The sequence below is a fragment of the Schistocerca serialis genome, chromosome 1, assembly GCF_023864345.2.
Source record: "Schistocerca serialis cubense isolate TAMUIC-IGC-003099 chromosome 1, iqSchSeri2.2, whole genome shotgun sequence".
In the NCBI taxonomy this organism is placed as follows: domain Eukaryota; kingdom Metazoa; phylum Arthropoda; class Insecta; order Orthoptera; family Acrididae; genus Schistocerca; species Schistocerca serialis.
In genome coordinates, this window is record NC_064638.1 from 887126411 (window position 1) to 887142105 (window position 15695).

The 15695-nt window shown below is 43.9% G+C and overlaps 1 protein-coding gene across 1 annotated transcript in view; it reads right to left on the reverse strand.

Annotated features, from left to right (window-relative positions):
• The window catches only part of LOC126411226 (beta-glucuronidase-like), a 136423-nt gene that overhangs the window by 29279 nt on the left and 91449 nt on the right, over nt 1–15695 (reverse strand). The window contains exon 9 of the mRNA XM_050081349.1: nt 11066–11209. Within this exon, the coding sequence (XP_049937306.1) occupies nt 11066–11209 (144 nt within the window). The remainder of the gene's footprint in view (nt 1–11065; nt 11210–15695) is intronic.

Sequence of the window (15695 nt, forward strand, 5' to 3'; positions counted from 1 at the left end):
GCGATTGTCATTGATGAGGATCGTGATGTCCTCCACACATTTGGGTGGGACTTCAGTTTGCAGAACCACTAGAGGGGGTAGGGAGGAGGAGGTAGAGAGAAAGGGCAAGAACCCGAGGAATGGTGTTGATTTTGATGGAGATGCATGTTCGGGTGAAGCCTGTGGCAGCAGCTCTGAGAGGTCATAGCTTGAGCATGAGTCCTCAGTGTTGGGAGGCTGCATAATGTCATTGGGCATGAAAGATGCTGGGTCAAGTTGTCCCAGTTTCACATGGTGGAGAGAAACAGTGAGTAGTGAAACTTTAACCCAGATGTTCATTGTGTTATTGGTGTGGTTTATGACCTCTTATGGGCCTGTGCAACTCTGCTGTAGACCCTGACAAAAACGCAGGAACTGCGTCTAATAAATTAGATTAACATGCAGAGATTCAAAAACCTAACTAGCGAAGCACTCAGATGAAACTAAATAATTCGCCCCTGATTAGGAACTTGTAATATGTCACAAAATCGATTTACTTTCCAGCGCAAACGAAAATGCGAGAACTGTTGGTATTAGAAACATGCAGAAACTCAAGAAACTAAGCTATTAAAGCACACAGGTGATATTATAAAATTCACTCCTGGTTAGGAACACGTAAAAGTAACAAAATTGGTTACTTCCCTGTTCCTGCTTGTGTTGTGGCTTGCTACTGCTGCCTGACTGCTAAAACTTCACGGTTGAAGGCTGAGAATTTTTGTTGGCCACATGAAAGTTTCTATGAAAAGAACTGAACGCCACGTTGTTGTGGCGTTTTCTTAGGACCGCGCCTACCGCAGAGTCACTGGCATCTGTGGTGATGAAAAGTTCAAATTTCGACACTGGAAGAGCGAGTGTGATGGCTCGTGATCGAGTCTTTCAGGGCCTGGAAGGCTGTACACATTGGTTCTGTCCACAGAATGAGGTGCATCCCTGAAGTTTGCTTGCTGGCGAGGGTGCTAGTGAGGGTGACCTGCTTGTCGGCTGCTGCAGGTAAATGATGATGGTAGTAGTTTATCATTCCCAGGAACCATCGGACATCTTTGTATGTGGTAGGGAGTGGCATGAATAAGATGGATTGCACTTTCGATTCTGGGGGTGCATCCCGGCAGCCGAGACTGTACACCCCGAGAATTGGGTAGATTGCTGGCATAGTTGCAGTTTGTTGGTGTTAATATCAACTCCATTTGATGAAAAAGTGTCCTTTACTATTGTGAGGTGACGTTCGTGATTCTGCATGGATTTGCTGAAGATCAGGATATTGTCGAGATGTATGAAATAGAAGTCGAACTGGAGCAAGAGAGAGTCAATAAAGGGTTGCCATGTGTGGGTGGCATTTTCTAACCCGAATGGCACGAAATGGTACTTGTACAACCCGATGGAGGTGATAACCGCCATTTTCAGAATGTCTTCGAGTGCGACTGGGATTTGGTGATAAGCGTGTTTGCAATCCAGTACGCTGAAAATTGTAGCACCCACTAGAAGGTGAGTGAAGTCAGAAATGTTTGGTATAGGATAATTGTCCACCACAGTTCTATCGTTCAAGCATCAAACATATGAAAGGAGCAATCCTGATTAGTGGTGAGGTGTATGGGTAATGACCAGTTGCTATCGGAGTGCTGTAAAATTCCCTCCTCAAGAAGTTCCTGTATTTGCTGGCGAGCCTAGCGTAACTTGAGTGGGTTCTGGCGGAAAGCCTTGTGGTGAATACATGAGCCCTCTGATGTGATGATGTGATGAACAGTCCCGTTTGTGACAGTGGAAACTGAATGTTCAATGACTGCGCACGGGTCGGGCATGGTGTTGGTTGATTTATTAGAGGTGCATGGCTTGGAAGCGGCACGGTTGTCTGCTCAAGAGGGGAATGGCAGCAAAAAAGTCACATTTTTGTTATGTTTACACCAGCAGGGATGGCAGTTTGTGAGTGCCAAATGCGAGGCAGGTGTGAGCAGTGCGCGTAGAGGCTGCCTATTGTCCAGAGGTGTGCTTGGTAGTGGCAGCGCTGCTGGCGGGCGTGGAGGTATGGAGTGAGCTGTGCGAGGATGCACAAGAAGGGGGAATGTTTATAAACACTCTGGACAGGTGTGCACGTTGCAGGGGGAGGGGGGGGGGGGGACGTCATTGGAGACTGGACAGCAGGATCGTCATGAGGCATGTGAGTGTCACTTTGCAAAACAGGTGAGAGAGATGTTGAATGGAACACATTTGATGGGGGTGGAGGAGGTAAGAGTAACTCTATATGGTTGAGACTGGAGTCACACAAGATAGTGTGGTGTTGCTAATCTGTGTGCTGTTGTCCGCAGAGCTGTCAGGTGTGATGGATGAAGGCTCAGGTATCAGAGCTGATGAGTGGTGTGAATTGATGTGGGCGGTGATCGTGTCAAGCTCATCCTCAGCGCATGCAAAGAGATATGTCAAAATGGCATTCTCACAGCAGAGGCTGCATATCTCGGCATCTTCTGCCAGGATGTGATTCACAGTTGCTCAAGTCCTGCTTGGCAGAGCCGCACATTGATGCACTAAATAGTTAATGGCATTTACACTCAGAGCAGGTAGTGGAGCACAGTCACACGGGATGTGAGAGTTAGAGGTTGTGAAACAGAGAACCTGGAATGACATTTGGAGACAGGTGGTGGTGTGATAAGAAATCGATTCCCAGGGTCAGTTCTGTGATACCTGCCACATGGAAGATCCAAGGGAGGGAGATGATGTTAAAGAGGTGGAGTTGAAGCTCGATGGAGCCACAGGTCTGTAGATGAGTTGATGGCTCTCAGGAGAGAGCATGTGCATGTGAGGGGGCATGTGACAATCGATTTAGACACAATTGAGACATAAGCCCCAGTGTCCATGAGGAAGTTGTGACTCGAAGAATAGTCTTTGACGTAAAGGTGGACGATCGACGGGATGGAGGCATGGATGGAATGTAGCATGGATTGACACTTATTGAGTGATTGGCTTTTTGGTTGCTTGCATGGGGGACAGCACTGTTGTGCATTGTTGCCAAATATGGTGTGGTGCCAACAGTGAGGGTGCACTGGGAGAGGAGGCAGTCGATTGCCCTCGATGTGTTCGGGTTCATACACCACGGCAGATGATGAAAGTGTGATATGCAGTGGCTTGGTGGGCAGAAAGGGTGCACACTGGGTGCCACATGGTGCAGCAGTTTGTGAGGTGGAGCACGGCCTGCCTCTGCCTGTGGCAGGGCAAACTACCAGTGTAGGAGTGCCAACCTGTTACATGAGCTCCTGCTGGCGGCACTGGTGTGTGAGCGAACGGACCTGGGCAGCCATCATCAGATGTGAACTGATGGATTTCATGGCATGGGGGAGGAGATGAACCTGGAGATCTGTAGGCTGACGCCAAAGCTGGGACAGGGTGCAGTCGCTGAGATGTTCCTCATACAGTATTTGCAGAATAGAGAGGCGCTCCACAATAGTCTGTTTTGCGAACTTGTACTTCAAAGTTATTAAGGTCGCAGATCAGGTCTGTGTGTCCGTGCAGTTGAGTCATGAGGCACAGGAATTTTGAATTGTCATCAGTGACATGGTACAGTTTGAACAAGTTCTCCACCAGTGCAAACCACATTGCTGGATTGTCCTCAGATAATGGGGGCAGGGTCGGTAAGCAGGCTGGTGGGGGCTATGAAGGCACACTTACTTCTGTATCTGAGTCCCTCATATCACTTGTATGATGTGGGTGCTGGACCAGCGCGGTCAGAACGGCACCGAAGCACTAGGAAATGATGCTGTAGAAGTGTCTGATGTAATGTTTGCAACATGGATGTCTGACATGGAAGGCATATCAGGCACCATGTGAAAAGTGAGCAGGTGAATGGCTGCAGCCAAAACACCCTGAAAGTTTACTTGCAGTGGTGAGGGGGTGGAAGAGCAGACGTGCACAGAGCAGCACAGTAAAATGTTCCCACTGGGCTGTCAACATGATGACAGATATGTGCACCCACTGCCTGATGCACATATCTCCACCACAGCTGATGCAAGTGACACATCAACTGGCACAGTTCTACAGCAATAACACAATGATTCAATACAACCCCTTTAGTTCTTCTTGAGAAAATTTACCGCTCCCCAATGCAAATGGTCAGCATTCGACCATGAACTCCTTGCAGTTTATGAAGCTGTGAGATACTTCCACAAGGCACTAAAGGTTGAAAGGTCAATATTTTTACTGACCATAAACCTCTCATGGACACTATTTGCAACCCTCCACAAGGACCTTCCCCCACAGAGACTCCAACATATGGTCTCCAGTAACCAGAATACCACAGGCATTCAGCATGTCCAGGGGACACGCAACTACATATTATGAGTGACCTCCACAGCTTCAGCTTTGGACTTGGAAGAACTAACTCACCTGCAAGCAGATGATCCTAAAGTTCAAAACCTGCAACAGGACTCTAATTTGGCACTGATCTGGATTCCCTCAGTCTGATATCGTGCGACATCTTGATCAGTAACCTCTTCCCCCCTGTTCCAGCTCTTCTACGATGGAATGTTTTCTCTGCCATCCACAATCTTCTGCATCCAGGCATTAAAGCTACAACATGCCTCATCATGGAGCATTTTGATTAGCCGGGTGTCGACAATGACTGCTGTCCTTGGACATGTACATGCACACCATGTCAACAGATTAATTTCAGAAGCCATACTTGACCTCTACTGGGAAACTTCAACATACCAGAGAGACACTTCCATCACATGCAGCTCAACAATTTGAGCTCCCTACCCCTCTCTGAGAGATTGAGATACATCCTTTTCGCCATTGATCAAGCAACCACAAGGGTCTAGGTCGTATCTCTTTCAGATATCATAACTGATTCTGTCACTGCACTTTTGCTTCTGTGTGGATTTCACATTTTGTATGCCCTATGTCGATCACCACTGATCAGGGATGCCAGTTTGTGTCCCTACCCTTCGCCAAATTATGCTGCCTGTGCAGTGAAGACAGGTTCCATACAACTGTGTGCCATTCACAGAGGGATGGACTGATTGAATGTTGGTACCATACCCTTAAAGCAGCTCCCATGTGCCACAGTAGTTCCCACTCAGAGGCCCTACTGTGAGTCATAATCATTGTTTTTTTGGCTCACAAAAATGACCTGAACTCTTCCCTTGCTGATATCCTCTGTGGAAGAGCTTAGTTCTACCTGTGGAGTTTGTTGAGGATGCTGAACTTCCACCTCAGAACAAGCTCCCTGTTCTATTCAAGTGTCTCTGCTCGGGCATCATGAAAATAAATACACATGCAGTGCATCCTCACACACTGCTGTAAGTGTTCATACATAGTGATTGGGTTGATCTGGCACACTACGAGTTTTTGATGCTATGCGACAACACCGTTTGTGCATCTCTCGAACCATCATATTCTTGTCCACATTGGGTCCTTAGCCGCATGGATAACACAATGGACCTCCTTCCCAACAGGAAATGTCAGACAGTTTCCTTCAACAGAGTCAAACTGGCTTGGACACTAGATCAGGAACATTCTACAACCACAGATGAAGATGTGGAATTGACAGATGATACCCTCACTGTGGGTAACAGTTACTTCTCCAAGTGTTCTGTTCCCCTCTGGTGTATCCCCTGACACCAGTGGCTCATGTGATGCAGCTCCTCCTGAAGAAGTGGTTAGGTTACTTGGGCATTTTGTGCTTTCATCACCACCCTCCCCTCCCAGTGCTGCAGTCTTCACCACCAACATGTTCAACTTCTCCATCAAGGATCTGTCCTTCAACTTTGTGATAGAGTGATCTTCATGTTAATTGCTTCTCCTGATTCTCCTGATGACTCACACACCATTCCAGTTACTAAGTGCTGCTGATAGGATCAAATCATTGCTGCCATTGATGAACATGGCAGTCCCACCATCACAGTCCCACTACTTGTGCATCCACACAAACAGGTGCACAGACCAGAGATTCCTCTTTCCCATGCAGGCAAAGATCTGCAGCCACCCTGCTGGTTACATGACTACATGGTCTCCAAAATTTGCATCTCCACATCTCCAACCCTCCCCAGTCATCAAGAAGTGGTCCAGCCATGTCTCCCTTGGGCAGCTACCTCAGCATGGCTGGTTGTCCATTATTACCTGCTGTCTCTTCCAACACTACCCAATCAGCATTCCATGCTAAGGGACCTAAGGCTAGTTCTGTGTATTGTCCCCTGTGCTCCACTCTGCCATGGGAAGGGCACTCTGTGGTGAGTACAGATAGTCCATCAAGCCTCTATGAAGAAACACTAACATCTATGAACATTTGTGCTATGCTGTGATGTATGTCTGTGCTCTCGTGTATACAATTTATTCAGACAGTACAGTTCATGTTGTTCCTTATAGCTGGGTTACTTCTCTTAACTCTGATGGGTATAGGGAGAAATAAACACATTGGTACTGTTTTGTATTCCCTGTTATGAGGTTGGTAGTGTCATCTGCAAGGTTGTGCATTTTACTGTTGTGTACCTTAAGTCATTCCCACATTATAAAAGTATCCAGCATGGATCCTTAGAGAACATTGTGTCTGATAGATAATACACTCCTGGAAATGGAAAAAAGAACACATTGACACCGGTGTGTCAGACCCACCATACTTGCTCCGGACACTGCGAGAGGGCTGTACAAGCAATGATCACACGCACGGCACAGCGGACACACCAGGAACTGCGGTGTTGGCCGTCGAATGGCGCTAGCTGCGCAGCATTTGTGCACCGCTGCCGTCAGTGTCAGCCAGTTTGCCGTGGCATATGGAGCTCCATCGCAGTCTTTAACACTGGTAGCATGCCATGACAGCGTGGACGTCAACCGTATGTGCAGTTGACGGACTTTGAGCGAGGGCGTATAGTGGGCATGCGGGAGGCTGGGTGGACGTACCGCCGAATTGCTCAACACGTGGGGTGTGAGGTCAACACAGTACATCGATGTTGTCACCAGTGGTCGGCGGAAGGTGCACGTGCCCGTCGACCTGGGACCGGACCGCAGCGACGCACGGATGCACGCCAAGACCGTAGGATCCTACGCAGTGCCGTAGGGGACCGCACCGCCACTTCCCAGCAAATTAGGGACACTGTTGCTCCTGGGGTATTGGCGAGGACCATTCGCAACCGTCTCCATGAAGCTGGGCTACGGTCCCGCACACCGTTAGGCCGTCTTCCGCTCACGCCCCAACATCGTGCAGCCCGCCTCCAGTGATGTCGCGACAGGCGTGAATGGAGGGACGAATGGAGACGTGTCGTCTTCAGCGATGAGAGTCGCTTCTGCCTTGGTGCCAATGATGGTCATATGCGTGTTTGGCGCCGTGCAGGTGAGCGCCACAATCAGGACTGCATACGACCGAGGCACACAGGGCCAACACCCGGCATCATGGTGTGGGGAGCGATCTCCTACACTGGCCGTACACCACTGGTGATCGTCGAGGGGACACTGAATAGTGCACGGTACATCCAACCCGTCATCGAACCCATCGTTCTACCATTCCTAGACCGGCAAGGGAACTTGCTGTTCCAACAGGACAATGCACGTCCGCATGTATCCTGTGCCACCCAACGTGCTCTAGAAGATGTAAGTCAACTACCCTGGCCAGCAAGATCTCCGGATCTGTCCCCCATTGAGCATGTTTGGGACTGGATGAAGCGTCGTCTCACGTGGTCTGCACGTCCAGCACGAACGCTGGTCCAACTGAGGCGCCAGGTGGAAATGGCATGGCAAGCCGTTCCACAGGACTACATCCAGCATCTCTACGATCGTCTCCATGGGAGAATAGCAGCCTGCATTGCTGCGAAAGGTGGATATACACTGTACTAGTGCCGACGTTGTGCATGCTCTGTTGCCTGTGTCTATGTGCCTGTGGTTCTGTCAGTGTGATCATGTGATGTATCTGACCCCAGGAATGTGTCAATAAAGTTTCCCCTTCCTGGGACAATGAATTCACGGTGTTCTTATTTCAATTTCCAGGAGTGTATATCATACTGATAGGTTTAAACTGTGCCATTTTTCCATGTGTTATCTCAGTGGAATGTATTCTTTGATGGAGGTAGAATTCAATACACTAATGTGCTGCTCCCTCAATATCTAAATTCTCTGCCTACCCATGTAACTTAACATCACTGATGGTGTCAAAAGCCTTAGATAAGTCAAGGAATATCATCAAAACATTATACAGCTTATCTGTTGTCAACAGAATGTCATACAAAATGAAAATATTGCTGTTCCCTTCCAAATCCATGCTGATATTGAGTTAGCATGTTTGTGTTTACTTAAAAAGTTCAACAGGCTTTTTACAGCAAAGTTTTCAAGTATATTTTCAATATTGACAGTAAAGAAACTGTTCTGTAAATTGATGCCACACCATAGCTTCTATTTTTATGAAATGATTTCACTTTTAAAATTTTTAGGTGGTCTGAAAAGATGCCAGTAGAGAAACCTGGTGTCTAGAAGGTAAGAAGAAGGGGTAGCACACTTATAATTTGCATGGAGTAATATAATTAAGTGTAGTATATCATAATTAGTTGAGACATGGGATGTCATATAAGTCACTAAGGGAGTCAATGTTTAACAACATTTACAGGCGATTTATGTTACTGGAATTTTAAGTAATGTACAAGAATTAGGTCCTGCTTTGTATTTCAAACATTATATTCACTTATCCTGTATGAAAATCTGAAAAAAAATTTATTTCATAAATCAAGTACTATTCAATACAGCAATGACAGTGAGAAAGCATACAATTAACAATAATTCTGGATAGAACAATACACAAAATAACGTATAGGCCAACATTCACCTTAGTAGACTCACGTGAGGCACATAGACACATGTGCCACATAACAGTCTGCTAAAGGTGAGTGATCTCATTATTAGCTAATCCATAGGAATGGACGAATCTGTTTTTAAAATCAAAAATTTGATAAGAACTTTTGCAATTTTTGTACTGAAATTTGAAATAATAAGTATAAAGACAAGGTTAATCAGATGATAATATATGAAAAAGGACCATAAATATTTGTTGTAATTGACTAGTGGCTTCCTTTTCATACATAGCTGAGCTAGAGTCTGATTAAAATTAGTTGCCAGTTGACATTTCATGCACTGCAACTGGTTTCATCCAGACAGAATGCTCACCGTAATGACCGAACTGTTCCCCATTCGAAATCTGTGACAACAAATGGTCAATTCACTCCTGATTCCTTATCTGGCTTTCTTTCTTAATGTGTTTGGATCCCAGATCCTGATTCTGGCTCTTATTTTGCATTTCATCACATATGACAACCATACCAAAATCAACACACACACACAATGATGGTAATGAAATATGTGTGTTTGATACACAGCACAAGTTAAACACCACTGGATCATTTAACATAAGATCTGATTTGACATCACATGTTTAGTTATTATCAACACACATATCAGCTTGTAGCAGATAAGCTTCTTACAACACTGCATGAAGTTGAACTTTTTAAAGGCAGCAAACCATCATTGCAAATGTATCTGTAGAGGAATAAATAAACAGCTACAATGGTATGTGGTTCTGTCGTGTGGTGGATAAGTTACAGTCCTGACTTGCAGAAGGTTGTGGGTTTGGATCTTCACAAAAGATAAAATTTTGTTGTTTTTAAATCTTTATCAGAATGACTTTGACTATTATTTTTATTCAATTGATTGGTTTAAAGGTGAATATTTTTTATTCTCACGTCATTTTCATAATCATACTAACTTTTTAATTTTCTCTTATTTTTTTCTTCTTATCAGACTTTTTTTCGTTTCCAATATGCATGGTCGCCTATATCCTGCAACCAAGTGCCAAACAGGACTGCTCATTAGTTGGTATCACACTAGCTTGTGTAGCCAGTGCCAGGATAGTTTCAGGTAACCAACAAAACTTAGAAATCATAGTCTGCTTTTAGTACTGAAAGTAGATTTTTCTGTCTTGAGTTTGCTTGTAGAGGTAAGCTTTAATAACTATGAACAAAGTGATATTGAATAATAGTTCTACTGCAGATGGTTGACCACTATTTATTCAGATGCGATGCACATAATGAGATTGAGGTTAGGTATGGACATGAATGTAAATTCAGGGCTACAAAATGCATTGTCTACTACATTTCAGTCATTGGTCACTTAAAATGAGCTGTGGACAGAGAATCTGGTGTGTTCATCATACGTGGTGGCAGCTGCTTCCAACCATTGCAATGCATTACACATAACAGCACTTGTGAAGTGACCTGCTGTGTTTGTCTATTACCTTTAAAAGAGTGGCAGATGATGTGGCAACACTGTAGTGGCAAGTGACAGATGTCAATAGCAAATAATTTTAATCAAACTATAATCTTTCACTGCTACAGGCTTATATCACGAGAAATGTTATACATTAAAAATCCATTAGTTTTATTTTCATTTACCTGTTGGAATTTCTGGTTTTTACATTTTTACATGCTGAGTGCTGTTCGGTATACTGACAACATAGTTTCTAATTTAGAAGATCATGGACAAAATTTGAAAAAATAGTAATTCTTATGATAACAGTTGTGTAATATCTTCCTAAGGTATATGCTCAGCTGAAGCTAGCCAATGCTCTACCAAAAAGTCTCACAACCCTTCCTACTAACAAATTAAAAGATCAGCTGAAAAGAATTCTAATTCAACACACTTTTATTCCCTAGAGGAGTATTATATCTGTATGAAAAGTGCTTCATAAGTATGTCAAGCTCATAGTTTTAAGTAACCTACAACTAATATAATGTTGATAAAACAATATTTGTAATATTTTGATTGTGTACTACCAAATGTAAAATCCATCAAAATGTAAAATTTATTAATACAAACAAATATTTAGTTTGTAATTTACAAACTGATGTATTCAGAAGAATAATCTGTATAATGTCCTGAAGCTGTATTATTTCTAGGGATTGTATTTGATTATTCGATGTTGAATAAATATTATTATTATTATTATAATCACCCAAATAATGTGATGAACTTTCGTTTTACAACATAATAACATTTCCGCAACTGCTAAACAGAATAATTCTGTTTTAGTTACCTGTAGTAATCCTCTGTTCCATCTAGATACGAGCGTGGCTCATTGGCCACAGACCAAATGATAGCACTTGGCCGATTCTTATCTCTGTTTATTAATTCTGTCAGGGAGCGCTTGTGATTTTCAAGCAGCTCATCAGAATAGTTTCTGAAACATGAACAGACAAATACAAGTTTGAAAATCTGCCAGTTAAATAAAAGCTACAAGGAAAATAGTCACCAACAGGAAAGATTTTTACATAATACACAGATTTTTACAGGATACTCTGATAAACATTCAGAGACACACAAGCTATATAATGGGTAAAGATCAAAGAGCGGGCAGACGAGGAGACAGAGACAGAGGGGAGGGGGATAAAATGGACATAGAGAGGGGCAAGGAGGAGGTGAACAAAAAGAGGGAGAGAAGAAGATGGAGTGAGGCGGAGGACGTAAAGGACAGTGAGAGGGTGTAGGAGGTGAAAGGAGCAGAAGATGGACAGAGAAAAGGGGGAGGAGGAGATAGAGAGAGAGGGGGGAAAAGGCGATTAGAATGTGTATCTAATTCCCATACATATTTAACAGTTGCAAAGAATTTCTGAGTCTGCTAGTTATTTGTTTAAAAATATTGTGGGTGGACTAACAGACCTCCACCCAGTGTAGGGGAGTGAAAAAGCATCACTTGTAAAAATATTTGATAACATCTAATATAGTATTAAATCCATAGTGTTTGGGGTTACTATATATATTCCCTTGTGACAGTCACAGTGACATTTCACCACTATTATTGTTGGTGAGAGGGGGCTGCAAAAACAGTGACTTATCAGCATATCTCTGTGATACCAGAATGAATTTCTACCAAAATTGACAAATGTATCAGTCACTATCTGGAAAAGGTTACTGTGATAGTAAGACAGCCATAGCACATCTTTGGTAATGGGTTGGGATGAAAAAGTATGAGATAAAAGAACAGCTCAGGAACACCTGGAGCAGCTTCAACCAAAGTTACAGGTTTGTTTAATAGTTGGGAGAGTGTCACAGAGATACTCAAGAAACTGAAGTGGAAGACTATTGAACTTCTTCTGGACAGGCCTTGGAAGGCCCAATGGTACCCACCAGCTGCCATGTCATCCTCAGCCCACAGGCGTCACTGGATGCAGATAAGGAGGGGCATGTGGTCAGCACACCGCTCTCCCGACCGTATGTCATTTCATGAGACTGAAGCTGCTATTCTCAATAAAGTAGCTTCTCAGTTTGCCTCACAAGGGCTGAATGCACTACACTTGCCAATAGCGCTCAAGACACTGGATGGTCACCCGTCCAAGTACTAGCCCAGCCCGGCAGTGCTTAACTTTGGTCATATGACAGGAACTGGTGTTACCAGTGTGGCAAGGCTGTTGGCAAGACTATTAAAGATAGAAGTAAACTATCTTGAGAAAGTCTGTTAACAAGATTCAAGAACTGGCTTTAAATGATTACTCTAGGAATATACTACAACACCCTATGTATTGCTCATGTAGGGATTATGAGGATAAGATTAAAATAATTACTAGTTGCACAGAGGCATTCAAACAATCATTCTTCCCACTTCCATATGTGAATGGAACAGGAAGAAACCATAATAACTGGTACAATGAGATGTAACCTCTGCCTTTCACCTCACAGTGGTTTGCAGAGTATAGATGTAGATGTAGAAGGTTGGTATGTATATGACTGTTTATCTGTGTAAAAATATTGTTAGAGTAAGATACTCCTACTACTGCTAGGTGTGGAGGTGACATGTAGAAATGTCTGCGTATGACATGCTGCTATTTCTTTCCAGTTGTCAGTTGACTTGGAATTGGTTGGAAGCATGAAGCACAATCTGTTTCTTATTTGGTTTCAAATAACTGTAGTACCCCATTTGTCCTGCACTCTTGGCTTTCAACAAGGTACAGTGTCAAGAGTTTCAAGTGTGTGGATTAAATATGGAAATTCAAAGCTTTTCACATGGTCAGTTATATGTTGCATGCTCATGAACATAAAAATTTATTTGTTTTTGCAGAAAACAGAATGACCAAAAATATTGTATATCCCGCAGCATTTGAATAAACTTTCTCAAATTTAAACAATGGAAAATCCAGGATGGAATGTAACAATATTGTGAAAAGAATAGTTGCTATTCACCATATAGACAAGACACTGAGTTGCAGATAGGCACAATAAAAAGACTGTTTCGATCCACAAGGCCTTTGTCAAAAATAGATGACCAACAACCAAAACACACACACACACACACACACACACACACACACACACATACACACACACACACGCAAGCAAATGTAACTCACACACACATGACCACAGAATCTGGCAGGTAAAGCCACACTATGAGCAGCAGCAGCAGTGCATGATGGGAGAGCCAATTGGGTTGCGCTAAGGAGAAGGCTGGGGTGGGAAGGGGGAGGGATAGCAGGGTAGGGGTGGGCGATGGTGAAGTGCTGATGGAAGCATGCAGCATGCAGGGATGAGGTGGGGAGAGGGTAGGGCAACTAACTGCGGCGAGAGGTTAGACGGTGAGTGTGGGAGGGGAGGTTGGGGGGGGGGGGGGAGGATTAGAGGAGAAGGAGAGAGAAATAAAAAGACTGGGAGCATTGGTGGAATAGAGGGATATGTACTGCTGGAATAGGAACAGGGAGAGGGCTAGATGGGTGAGGACAATGAGTAATGAAGGTTGAGGCCAGGAGGTTTACAGGAACATAAGATATATTGCAAGGAAAGTCCCCACCTGTGCAACTCAGGAAAATGGTGTTAATGGGCAGGATCTTTATGGAATAGGCTGTGAAGCAGTCATTGAAATGTTGGCTTTTCTTCCATCCTAACCCAGTGCTGTTTTCCTTTGTTACTATATTCTAATGCATTACTGTACTCAATGTCTACCCTTCTTCCTCTTCTTTCCTGTGTTTTTCTTATCACATTACAAACCACACTTCATGTTCTACATATGAGCCACACTGTATTAACCATCTTGGCAGTGCACAACAGATGGCTACAAGACCATGCTGATTTTTGGTGCAATATCTGATGTCCCACATTACTCCCGCTGATATCATTCATCCTGTACCTTCAAACTGATCACTATAACTGCACTATTCTCCTGTATGGTTGCATGTTATTTCCCGCATCTTTCCAGTGCCACACGATCTGGTATCTGATTCTACCCCCCCCCCCCACTCATTCTCTGTTCTATCACAGTTCACACCTGCTAATTTCACTTCATCCAGTCACATCTGCTGCCCCCCTTCCTCTCACTTATCGACCCATAGACCTGCAATCCACAGTAAAATATTTTTTATTTATATCTTTTCTCTGAGATCATTGCGACTTCACACCAACTTTACTAAGTTTTCGCCTTTCATTATCGTCTTACTCCCTCAGATTTAATCTTGTTTCCTCCTTTCACATCCATGTTATCCTCTTTGTGATTTTTGCCACGTATCTGGGTGTATTTTTGCGAACTTTTTCGGATGTAGCTCTATGTTATTTGCGTATTTTTCGCATTTTTTCCACCACCTTGGATCCTTGCTCCTTCTATCTGCGTAAATACATAAAGGTTTCCTTATCTCTACCCAGACCCCACTTTCATATACTGTTTCTGCATTATTTCTTGGCTCATGAAATCCCCTCAAATTGCCTTACTAAATAACACACCTCTGGCTGCCACCCTTCCTTCCACCAATGATCTCCTTCTGTTCAGATTCTGCCAATCCATAGGCCTCACCAACATAGTCCTGCAAAACCATATCAACCAAGCACAAACCTCATTGCAATATCTTCTCTCCACCCACGAAATTCTCCTGCTATGCAGTCCCAAATTCCTGGAATCCATAACAAACATTGAAACTGTTGCCCTCCAGGAACTAGAGCAAGATGTGCAATGTGCAATATGCACAATACCACCTCAATAAGCTCTCCACCCTGCTCACTTTCTACTCCTCCTTGGAGTATCACTGTCCACTACCTCTACAACAACCTCTAAACCTTCCCCACATTCCCTCATAGCTGACAAACTCTGTTCCACAGACCTACTACATTTGCCCCACCCTCCAAAACTCCATCTCATCACCACACAGAGTCCAGAACCTAAACAGACCTGAAACACAGTCATGAACCTTTCCTCCAAAAGCCTTAGCCTCACAGAAATATCAGTCCTTTCCAAAGGTTCACCTTTTACCCAACTCCAAAATTCAATTATGCAGGACTTGTTAAAGATCTTCTCTACGTCTCCTGGTCCCTACAGTGGAAACACTTTTTCACCACCAATTCCACCTATCAGTCTCAACCAAAGACCAATGCTGAATCCTGCCTGACTAATTTCTCTCCTCCATCCAACTATGATCCATTCCCACTGCCCCCAAATGTCCCCCCTGTTAACTTTCCAGAATCCCTAATCTTGAACCTTGCCTCACCATCATTCCCCAAATCCCTCAACATGCAAACTAACCACAGAAATAACTGCAGTCCACCACCTAAAAACTGATCCTGATCTTAAAATCCTACCTGCTGACAAAGGCTCCACCACTGTTGTTTTGAACTGCAAGGATTGCCTGGCAAAAGGACTCCACCAGCTGTCAGATACATCCATCTACAAATCTTGCCACAGTGACCCCATT